The sequence below is a fragment of the Struthio camelus genome, chromosome W (genome assembly GCF_040807025.1).
Source record: "Struthio camelus isolate bStrCam1 chromosome W, bStrCam1.hap1, whole genome shotgun sequence".
Taxonomy (NCBI): Eukaryota; Metazoa; Chordata; class Aves; order Struthioniformes; family Struthionidae; genus Struthio; species Struthio camelus.
Window position 1 is genome coordinate 46,072,961 of NC_090981.1, and position 12,612 is coordinate 46,085,572.

General features: G+C 37.1%; 1 protein-coding gene across 3 annotated transcripts in view; it reads left to right on the top strand.

Annotated features, from left to right (window-relative positions):
• Positions 1-12,612, top strand: part of LOC138064344 (A disintegrin and metalloproteinase with thrombospondin motifs 6-like) — a 164,204-nt gene that overhangs the window by 140,131 nt on the left and 11,461 nt on the right. For all 3 annotated transcript variants that reach the window (XM_068926397.1, XM_068926396.1, XM_068926395.1), the window contains 2 exons: positions 4,955-5,159; positions 12,113-12,289. In XM_068926397.1, the coding sequence (XP_068782498.1) occupies positions 4,955-5,159; positions 12,113-12,289 (382 nt within the window). The remainder of the gene's footprint in view (positions 1-4,954; positions 5,160-12,112; positions 12,290-12,612) is intronic.

The following is a 12,612-nucleotide window of genomic DNA, read 5'->3' on the forward strand; positions in this document are numbered from 1 at the left end:
TAATGACTACTGTTGACCAAATATGGTATAAAATTTTGATTTAGCATTAGGGTCCTGTCTGATCAGACAGGATATTTGCTTTGGTTATTGTTTCGTGTTCATCTGGAATCAGTTGCGGAAGATCAGTTGTGACCTAGAGGAGGCCTGATTTGATTAAGGAGCGGTGCTGTTTGAATGACAGAAAAAATCAACTTTGTCACTGTAAGTAAAAAGATAATACCAAAACAGTGTGTTAAGATGGAAGTGTCAGGTGTGGTGAACAGAACTGGAGGCCGTGCTGAAGACACAAGAGGCAGAAGAATCTTCAGGTGAGCGAGGACTATGTACATTCCCATTCCCATAGATGTTTACATTACATACTAAAGGTTTACCATATTTTTAAGATGCATTACGTTAAAATTTGGGTTGAAGTTTTCAAATGGGAAGTAGTAAACACAGAAACCACTTAGTAGGCCAAGCCATCTACTGGTAGTAGTATTGTCAAACAATTTTCTCTCCAGGATGCTCAGAGCTGTACAGTAATGCTGTATGCCTTTAGGATTAGGTGCGTGCTTGGTTAAGTCTATTTAGTTTGATTTTTAAAGATAGCTGTGTGTTATATATTGAAAAGATAATGAGAAACACAGCAGCTCATTTGTTCAGAAACGAAATTTGGCAAGCACGTATACCATAGCTTAATCTTACTACAAACTGTTTAGAAACAGCTGTGATGTTTTGCACCGGAAAATAATTTCAACACATGTGCAGCAGCTCCTTCTTGTGCTTTGGAACACTTCTGGGAAAAAAATGAGAGCGATAACAGTTTGTTGATTCACTGATCAGTTTAAGTTTAGTGCTGTTCTGTACCTGTTTTCTAATATGGCATGAAAATCAGTAATATTAAGCAAGTATAAGTGTCACACAGTAAATGCATACTGCAGTCTCTTTTAAATGTCTCTTAGAAATCATAAAACTGTAGCATAAAGGATACCAAGAGGAATGAGACAGGACTTTAATGCCTTTAAAATCCAAGAAATCTTTATGAGGCCAGTGTCCTCCTAGAGCAGCAACTGCTTCCCTGGACCTGGTGAGAGGTTGCATGATGTCAGAGCAGTTCCTTCTACACTTATTCCCCCTGTGTCATATACCTTACTCACTTGCCATTAGGTAAATGAAGGTGAAGCCATTACGCTGCTCTAACCCCAAGTGTGTTTGAATGTGTATGTGCTGTCCTCACAAATAGGTCTAAATCATTGTCCTCACAGTCTATGCATAAATGTGTGTTTGTGCTGCAAGCACAGGAACTTGGATTCTGTTTGGGAGACATGCATGTCATGTGTGTGCACTGACTAAAATATCTCACCCTGTACCTGAGAGCAGAATACGGCAAGTGGTCATGTTCAGTCAGTTCCTTTTTACTAAATGTCTCTATTCCTTTCCTTGTGTGAATTAACTGCTAACAAATTAGCACTTTTTAAATTAATGTTAACATAGTTATTCTAACATGGTTAATTTTTATTTTTGCACTGACATTATTAAAAAACAAAAAGCAAGACACCTTTTTGGATTCTCTATCCACTACAGCAGGGACATTGATGAATATGGTGAAATCCAAGTCATCAAGATTCAAAAAGTTTCCTTCATTTGGCCACACTACTTCTGAAGCTGGGTAACGAGTATTAGTAAGCACCTGCTTTGAATATATCAAAGCAGTTCAGTCCACATCTCCATTCTGGTGCTCCCCACAGGGTGAATACAAAGTGCCAAACACCTGAGGAGGGATTCTTGATTCCTAATCCTGTAAGTAGTCTAGAAGAAAGCTGTTCAAATACCATATTTTGAGATAATTCTCCAAAGACGTTTGACCTTTATGCTGGAAGATTTATCAGTCACTAAGGCCTTCTCTTTAAACTGAGAGGCCACATACTTCCTTTCCTTAATTAACACAATTGTGTTTTCCATGTGGTGGTTACCAAAAATCACAAAGATTGTAAGTCCCGTATTTCTCCTTCTTACTGAATGCCAGTAACTTTATACTTTAGGCCCCTGAACAGCAGCAAGGACTGTGTTCACTTGCATTGCAGTAACTAACTCCTAAAATTCTAGAGTTCATGAAGAGATATTGGTAACTATCTGTGGATCCTACGGACTGCTTCATGGTTCTCTTCCTAAAAGATGAATAATACAGTAGGAACATAGAAGGTACCTGAGAAGGCAATTGAGCAAATCATGGTACCTACTCAAAGCTCAACACTTCAGCCTCTCCTAAGCTCTGAAGAGATTCTTATCCTCCCTACCATGGTAAAAGCATAAGTTTGGTGGCAAAGAATCAAAAAATGATTCTGTTTTGCTGGAAAATTAATAAAGGAATATGACAAATTTTGTTGGCATCTCTCTACTTCACTGGGCTCAAAATTAGAGAAAAATTACAGCATTGATCCAGGTTCCTACTACAGCGTATGATACACTCTGTAATACGCAAGAGCATAGCAGCCCGTCTTTGACAGAGATTTCAGAAAATGACAGATCTTAGGAGGCAAATCCCAAGCAAACCGTCAAGAAGAGTCACAGTAACTGATGTGCCTGACATTTTCTGGCACATGGCAGCATGTGATAGCATGCTAGCCTTCAGCTTAATACTTTGCAAGGATGATTCAGGTCAGTGTATCTAATCAGCATATTTGATATTGAAGACCGAATGTGCCACCTAGGGCCTAGTACTTACAGATCCCATCCATACTCATCGAGGGTAAAAAACGTGTAGCTGTCGTTGATCAGCCTTTAGGGGAAATTTCTCCCCCGCTTCTTTCCTCTGACTAGCGTATCTACTTCCTTGCGAGTTCAAACTGTTAAGGCAAGTTTTAGTGCAGCCTGCAAAGCAAATGTCGTGGCTGTAAGACTAAGCAGGATCTTCTGTTCTCCTGACCCTGAGCCAGGAAACATTGTTGTCGCAATTCCACTAATTAGCCCTGTCCACTTCAGTTAGTGGGTGATACCAGTTTCTTTGGTTATCTTTTTCCGCCAAACCCTTTTAACTTGGTGTTGGCTTGCTCTGTTCCATCACAGTTCCCTTTGTTATACCTGACTGCTGCTCAGTTTAATTTGCTTATATTTCAGAGTTAATTCTTTTAGTCAAAACACAGTAGTTATAGCAACAGCACACTGTGTTAGATGTCCCCAAAATAACGTGGCGAGATAAAACTAATCTAAAAAACAGTCAAATTTAATGCAATCAGCAGCCATGAACAAGTTGAAACAGAGCAGGGCACATGCTAGCAGGATTCACTAAGGCAAAAGAGTAGAAGATAAGAGTTTTGTTGTGGACCTACCTGCTGGATGTTACAATAAATAACTGAATAGTGTTTGCTCTAACATGATCGTCTGCGCATCTGGGAATTTAGTCTTGTCTGTATTCAGGATGTTAGATGAGAGAGGATAATATATATAGGAAGGAAGGAGTCCTTAATGTTTCAGTCTTGGTTATAACTTTAGATGTTCATTCACAGAACATGGTTCCAGTTATGAGATGCCACTTCATTTGGCTTGGAAGTAGCTTAACCTTAAGTGCTTAACATGTTGTAGAGTAGGCAGCATCTGGCTAGGGCAGAGATCTAATGAAAACATTGTATATCCCAAAGAATGCCTAATGCTAAGCAGGGGAAGGAGTGATTCAGTTTGTAATTGAGGAGTTAACTCTGCAACTCTGCACAGACACTCAGCACTTTCTTTTGTACTTATTTTCTTCTATTCCATATTAATACTTTTTTTATCTTGCAAATTATGTGACAACAGAGCTGTAGTGATGTCTTGATATCCTACCTCACTGTGTACCCTGCATAGACAAAAGCAGGTTGATGGAATTCTCTCTCCTTTTTTTTTTTTTTTTCAATTCAATGAGATTGATTTTTTTAATTAAATGAGATTAATTCAAGGCTTCTGGGGCAGGAGACCCTGTATCACTCCAGATAGCTTCTTACCATTGCTGTGCTCCCTGTCATTCATTTTAACACTTTCCTCCATGCATGCCTGTATAGGAACTTTTTCCTTCCTGCTCTTGCTGTGTAGCCCTGCATAGCCAAAGAAGCTATTATATAAGATATGATCTAAACATACATTTATATTGATAGGATAACTGTATGAAGAGATATTTCCACTGCATTGAACTGCATTAACCTTTCATCATTAAAAAAAACAAAATTCAGACTTTACAACCAGATTAACAGCTGTTTTAATCTCCTCTGCAACAACACTTAAGTAATCTAAATATACTGCACATCTCTTGACTTTTACCGTTTACACAAAAACACTCCCTCTAGCTATCATGCAATGATTTAAATCTTTTAAATATTTCTTGAGGTCATTTTTATATGATGAATTATGTTTTACTAGTGTTTACATTCCTTACTCTAAGAAATAAGAATGACTTGCATTTCTATATTGCATTCTATACAAAAATGTTTCATAACCAGACAAAAATTAAAGCTCAGCTCAGTTTTCAGATCAAATTATCTTATTGCTAGTGGAAAGACAGCACCCACTGCGATGATACCAAAGAGGCAAGCATCTTGGCTTTTAACCTATGCTTTAACCTACAGCAGTAGTTCCCAAACAATTCCAGTTGCAACCCACTTTCAGATGGATAATTTCATGTGATTCCATGCAACTCCACTTAAATGACTGAAGTTTTTTTCAGGCTCAACACTCAACTGCTATAGCCTAGGTTGGAAACTGTTGCTCTGGAAAAAAACAAAGTACTTTTTTATTGGAAGATATTATTGCAGTGAGGCATAAATCAAAACGCACCATTGAAAAGGTCCATGAGTTTTTACTTTATTTCACTATGATTTATGTGTATTTGTTAACCATGAATCAGGTTTGAATATTGACTATTAAACTATTGGAATTATTGGATTATGTAATTATCCTCTCCATTTTTGAAATATATTGATTGAATTTCCTAACTTTTTCTCTCCAGATGGTTTATAGGAGATTGGTCAGAGTGCAGTAAAACCTGTGATGGAGGAATGCGTTCACGAACAGTTCTCTGTATCAGAAAGATTGGACCTTCTGAGGAAGAGACACTGGAAAATGCCAACTGTTTAACACACCGGCCTATTGAAAAAGAGCCCTGTAACAATCAGTCCTGTCCCCCTCAGTGGGTCGCTTTGGACTGGTCAGAAGTAAGGAAATTTGCAATTTTATCTCATTGGCAACAGTCGAGACGAGAGCTCTAGCCACTGAATATTAGTACGTTTTCTACTGCCGATTGCCAAGTTGAGGATTAATGAGAAGATCGAAACCCAATTGATTTAGAGTATTGAAGCAATTTTTGACATTGATAATTCTATTTTCTTTTCACCTATATTGTCAGTTCTGTTATTTTGTCAAGAGATTATGAGCTATTGTTATTAGTCATAACGTGAAAATAGAAAAATACAACATAGAATAGTAAAAGTATTAAAAATAGTAAAAACATAAAAATTATACTAGTCATTTGGTATGCAATAATTGTCTTAAAGAAGAAGCAATTTTCATTTCCATAGGTTCTTGAAGAGGCAAGTAGCTGGAGAGAAGAGTTGATGGTTTTACAGTATCCAAAGCCAGAATAAGCTGCTAGGGTTTTGTTCAAGTAATCGTGTTGATGTAAAGAATCGACTTCCTTAGCAACGTGCAATGAGAAGCAGACCTAAAAATTGGTGTTCTCTTTATTAAAGAAAGAACATCTTCTGTTAAGTATGGTGGTATCTGTTATAGTATAAGTCAAGTTATGACTTCATGTTGATTCAAGTATTACATTTGAAGGGTGTGAACTCATGCAGCAGAGAGGAGAAGGCAGATTTATTGTTGGTCTGTGGTGGATTTGAGTGGAACTGCATCGTATGCAAGGGTGAGGGCAAAAATGGTTGTATGCTTCTGCAGTTCCTTGCTACCCAGGAGTCTTATCTCACCTGTTTTATTTCAAAGTAGCCTTTGGAATACTTCAAGCTAGGATTTCCTGAGTCTCCAACTCCATATGGCTGCTGTCAAATGCAGCCATATCATACAATTCCTTTCATAAACTGATCAAACTCTGTCTTAAAATTAGTTAATTTAAAGTTTTGTTTGGTTTTGTCCTGCTGCTTCTTGGAAAACTCTTCCTGAAACTTCAGTCTTTGGATTGCAAGAAACACTCTAATTGCATGCCAGTTTATACCTGTTTGCTTTTGTTAGCTGAAACACCCTTCTTCCTTTCCAACTACTATTCCTCAGAGAGAAGTTAATCATGGTCACGCAAATATTTCTGCTTTCATGTTCCAGTTGGAACACTTCTTTTTGGAAATGGATGATCAGAGTTAAATGCATATATTATCTCACATGAGGTTTCAGCTGTGCCTTGTTCTTTTGTTAATAATTTCCTGCCTCTGCTGAAAACACCCAAAAGCTACAGTGTGTCAGTATACGCTAAATTACCTTTTTCAACTTCACAGCCATCACATATTGATTACTTACTTACATTCTTTAATATATCCAGATCTTTCTCCTCCTCTTTTCATTTCAGTTAGTGATCTCTCAGTTTGTAGTAGATTCTTGTTATTTTTGCAGAAACACATGACCTTCCACTTCATACTGCCAAATTTTACCTCATCTAAATGATTATTGTCTTCAAGGTTGTCCAGGTCTTCCTGTAGAATACACTGATTCTTCCTCTGTACCGCTAAGGTTAGTTACAGTCACTGGTGTTAGTTGCTAGTTTCAGTTATACTCTCCTACTTTTCTACCATATCATTAAATAGAGTATAAAAAATAATAATGAGATCAGTTCCATGACTGATCCTAGGGGAACTTTGCAGGTTCAGTTCCATGACTGATCCTAGGGGAACTTTGCAGGTAGCAGCATCTCTCAAACCCCAAATTTTCTGTGTTCAGGGTAACCAGTTTTCGCCTCCCTTTCAAATGAAGCCTAGAGAGAACTGTTATACTTCCTTTGTCTAAAAAAAATAAAAAAAGTCAAAGATTATCTGAGTTAACTGGAATGATCTCCCAATGATAGATTCACGAGTCATTGTATCCACTGTATACTTGTTTGCCTTTAAGGAGTCTTTCGTTCAAAATACTTTATATTATGCAGTACTTCATAGTTTATGATTAATGTTGTTGCACAGAGCTCATCTATGCACAGATACCTTTAGCTCGAAAAAATTGTTACAGCCTTGGGAAATTCAGAGAGTAGAAAGCCTACTAACCTCACTCTGGTGAGTGCGCATAGAAGTGGGACAGAACAGCTCTTACTATACCTTGATAAGGTAGGTAGTGTAGATAATATAATCTCAACATTTTGACAGTACTTGAAGTAGTGATATCTGCATGTTAAATTGCAGTGCTGTGAGCTGCCATGGACGCGGGTTGTGGCTCATCCCCTTGGTGTCTATATTTCATTATTTCATGCCGATATAATCCTCATCTGTTCTTAGCTGAAGAAAGACCTTTTTGGACAAATTTGTTTTTTTCCATGATATACCTTATTTTTCCTTAAGCAAAAGAAAAATGTATCAATTTGCTATGCTGTTCAACTATTTGGTTTTGTTCCATAAGGAATTATGAATTAAATGTCATTTTATTGAGCTTTTACATCAAAGAAAATTATTTTAAAATATAATGGCAATGCCTGAAGAATTTGTGATTTTCGTTAACTTACCATGCTAATGTTGTTGGTTATATTCTGAATTTCCTGTTATTGTACCAGGTTTTAGAAATAATCTGGTATTACAAGACAGATAGCCATTCACAGACTTTATAGCTGAATCTATCTCTAGTTCTATACAGTTTTAAGATAACAGGTTTTTTTTTTGAATCTGTTCTCCAAAAAGTTGTCTGCTTTATATCCTGAACCTTTAGAAAAGCAGCTCCTTTCAGCAACTTCTCTTCATGTAGAGCAGGACCTCAAGAAACACAGAAATGAGGCAGTGAATTTTAAAACAGGCATTGTTTTACATGCAGAAGAATATTCTTTTTTTCCCCAACTGTTAGCTGCCATTTACACCAGAAGTAGAGCACCAAAATCAATGCAGAAAGGTTTTAAATGGTCCCTGTCCCTACCTGAAAAGGTAGAGTATATTCCAGCTCTTCAGAAAGGAATCTGTGACTTGGAAAGAATAAAATGGAAAGGAGCAAGAAGGAAATGATGGATGAGTAGAAACGGTTGTTCAGTGGAAGACTCTTTTATATCCTGTCCTAGCACTGATAGTTTTTAAGCTCTTTCTGTCCATTTTAGTAATACTTTAATTCTAATTAGAATATCTAGGCATCATCTCAGTGCTAACAAATAATACTATCCATATGAAAAATTATGGAGCCATATATATAGATATATATATATATAGAGAGAGAGAGAGAGAGACACTATATATATGGACTATATAAATAGACTATATATATAGACTATATATTATTCCTGTAGTTACCACCTCTAGACTTTGCTCATTAATATATCATCCTTGGAGCTGTCAGCATTGCCAGCCTCTTAAGAAGGTTCAGCAGCTTTTTAAGGCCATCACTTTTATACAGAAATGTGTCATAATTTTTAATATAAATTTTATTATCTAAGGCTTCAGGCCCTGCTAAACTTCTGGTTGTGATTGAATTTTGACAGGATTGTGAAGAAGTGCTAATGTTTTTCTGTTATGAATTTTGCCTGGTATAGCTTGGCAAAGTGTCTTTGCTGTTCATACCGTTTTAGTATAATGAGAAATTGCTTCTTTTGTTTTTGTTCAGTGTTCCTGGAAATGTGATATGGATGTATAAATATGATTTACACACACACACACACACACACACCCCTGATTTTCTGACTAACGCATGAAAATGTTGCCTCTGATATATTTGTATTGAAAACAAGAATGAACACAAAAAGTGGAAGAGTTGAGTGCAGCTTGCTTTGAAGCCAATGTCAAATCTTATTACTTTTCTCTGGAATGTAAATTCTGAAGCTTTGTTTTTATTCTGAAAGAAAGCAATACTTGATGCAAATTAAGCAATTTTAGCACTTTTTAATATGTTTATGCACTTGTTGAACATCAGTATAATGTTTTGCAATAGATGAGCTTTGACTGAGTGATTTCTCACCCGTAAATTACTTATTTTATATTTTTTCCAGGAAATAAAATAAAACAACAAAAAATAATCTAAGGATTTGTTGGAAAGAGACTGATCAGAATTTTGAGAGAAGTGTTTTTACTTTGCATTCATGCTACCCTTAGTCGTTCTTTCTAATGAGCGAGTCAAATATTCTAGAAGCATCTAGTAATGGGAGACACTATTTCCTTTTTTAATGTTTATGGGTATTTTATCTGTCATTTACTTTGAAGACGTACACTTTTTGCTAAATTCTACCGTGCTTTTTATTTTAGGGGAGTTCAGTATTACTGTCGGCAGCCTGTTTCCTTACTTCATTTTAATTGCTGAGGTCAGGTGTAGTCCAACTGATTTAGTGGAATTTTGACTATGACTCCAAAAAATGTGGGGTTTTTTAAGGATATTTTTTCTTCTGGTGCCAGTAGCTAAAAGAACGTATATCACAAAGTGACTTACAGATAAAACAACAGAAGAGTAGGATTAGAAAACGCATGCACCTAAAGCCAAATTTCTGACTTGCTACCAAATTCTGTCTGTTATGACACTCCATTGGCACATTGCTTTTTTGACATTTATTTAACTGGTTATCAAAAGTTCTGCTTCTTGCCTGTCTTGACACAGAAGAAAACCTGAGTGCCAGCCTCTTACCAAAGCAAGTGATTCACACGCTAGACAGTCGTCCTCGTACCCTCTCTGAGGGCCTCAATTTAGAAGGCGTTCTTGGAGCATGCCTAAGGAACTGAGCTCCATGGGAGATACAGCAGAAGCTACTTGTTTATTTTAGGAGTCAGCTGCTGATAGCTTTCTTTTTTGCATGTTAGTGTAATATTTCAGGGTTCAGAATACAATTCTGTGTAACTTCGAAAGAGATGCAAGCCTCTGCCTCCTGCCATTTTACAAAGTGAACTGCTCACCAATCTGTAGTCCACTCTGATGATGGCACAAGGGCCCTTTCAACCTTTTGTGTGTTGTCTGATTGCTTTTCACAGAATGCTTAAAAGATTAAATGGGAAGAGGAGCTTGAGTGCAAGTGATTTTTCAGCGCTCAGCTGCGCAGGGGCACCTGCTTCTGTTTCCTGCTCAAAAGTCTTATCCATTTTATATGAAATATTTGTGGACAAAAATACATACAACATTCATTGTGTTGGAATTTGGACCACAACTGAGGAGTCATGATCATATTGTTGAAGACCTGATGTGCTCGTCGTCATTCTTTTTTGGTCTCTCTTTAGCATTAATATTAGATTCTTCCTGCATAATGGTGTATTTTCTGCCACAGAAACAGAGAACTTTCTTCCCTCCTTTGTGCCTCCTTCCCCTGTTTTCTAGTAGGCAGGTACTTAACCATACGTTGTGCAGGAGATGGGAGATTTGGGGTTAATGTCCCAAATGTATGAGGAGGATTGAACCTGGCTATTCTGTGTCAGAATTGTAAACAGTGAACTGCTGTAGATAAGGAGGCAGTACCTCTATTAAAAAGACAAGAACAGGATGATTTTTTTTTTTTAAAGGAGAGTGATTATGCACCCACTTTGCAGTTCTGGATTATAAAAGCCAAATGGAGGACACTCCTCTTTGCAGCCCACTTTAAGATTCTCAATCCAAGCAGAGATAAGATGGAGCATAAATCTGTCAGTTCTTCATTGACTAGTTTAGGTGACTCTCACCAAGAGTATCTCTTCTCATGGATTTTATTTTGAGGTAGGTGAGTATATACATACACATTTAGGAATGTATAGGGAACGTCAATACTTTACACAGTACTGTGGAACTGTTTTAAAGTGTCTTTAAGTTAGACAGATATGCTTCAGAATTAGGCACACAACCCCGAAGTTGGGATTACTGAAGTCATTTTCCAAAAATAAATCTTAGGTGTTTTTATTTTTCCCAATTATATAGTGACCTGTTTGGATGTGGAAGGTCTTTGGCATTCCCTCTCTTGAATTTTACTTCAGGTCACATTGTATTATTTCCCAGATAATAATATGTCTCTGCAGCTGCTTGCATATGAAAGGCAGTTGCACTCTTGACAGTTTTAGAGTAATCTGTGTGTAAGGTTTATGCTATCAGAAGTTGATTCCGATCCAGATAATGCAGATATGCTTGCGGGATAAAGGTGAACATGCCTGAGAGGAATTTTAATACTGTACTTGCAAAATCTCCAGCTCAGCTATTAAAGAGAAACTGATTTAGGGAAGGTCTTGTGTTCTTATTTCATTAGCGCTTGTCTTCTCCCCATTCTGCTGTTGTGCTAATGCAAATGACAGTTAATCAGGAGCAAACTAGAAGGAGAAGGAGGAAAAAACAACATGAAGAAAGAGGAGCAAAAGCAGAGAGGTCCTTAGACCTGTCTCTCTTCCAATTGCTCCTTTACTATCTGCTTGCTAGTAGAACCAGCAGAGCAGTGATAGAAGGAGGAACAACAGCAGCTGTGAGAAAACAGAATTAAAACGTGAAAGGAGGAAAACGCATTCATAGTAGGGGAGGGTAGAGTATTTCTATCTGAACCAATAATCCAGTTTCTACAGAGTCCAGTAAAGGATTCATCTTTCCATATGATCACTGGGGAAGAATGTTGCTTACAGCTCAGTAATCTGTAAGGGATGTAGAGAAAGTCTGTCCTAGGGGTTGTGTATCAGAGAGTTCTACTTTAATCGCTGAAATGCACGCTCCGATTTGTTTCCTTGTACCAGTCCATGTCTGCTTTACAGAAAAGTACTTTTCTTAAACCTAACCTGAAAGCTTTTATATAAAAAAGCAAATAGTAATATAATACTATAACTATAAATAGCAAAAGAAATCTACTTTTATCAAGTTAAAACTTATTTAACTTAAGGCAGTCATCTACCAGCTTATTTGTGTTTCTAAATGTTTGAAAATTACTACTATCTTGGGGAAAATGGTGATTATAATTTACTTATAAGAACATAAGTATAATCTCATATTTTTCCGTAATAACATCTTTGGGACTTTTACTGACTTTTTACTGAGATTTTAATTATTCGTATCCATATTTTTTCAGTGTACACCAAAGTGTGGTCCAGGATTTAAGCACCGAATTGTTCTGTGCAAAAGCAGCGATCTTTTAAAAACTTTTCCAGCTGCTCAGTGCCAAGAAGAAAGCAAACCTCCAGTCCGCATCCGCTGTAGTTTAGGTCGATGTCCTCCTCCTCGCTGGGTTACTGGAGACTGGGGACAGGTAAGATAGTCCATGTAAATATCATATTATTATAATATTTTTATGAACAGCAATATATATTGCTGTTAGTCTCCTACACATCAGCACCTTCTAAGGATAAAGGTCTTAATGGAAACCAAGAAGGAACATTTCTGTGACTTCCTTGCTTTACCGTTGTTTGTCTCAGGTTGAAATGTTGCTGCAGAACGGTGCTTGTCTGCTGAACTATAAGGCAGGACTTGCTGACAGTAAACCGGTTTCTACAGGATGAGTTTTCATATGCGTTATTTTTACATTAATTAATCCTTATTACAGTTTTGTGGAAGGGGATATTGAGATGCAGC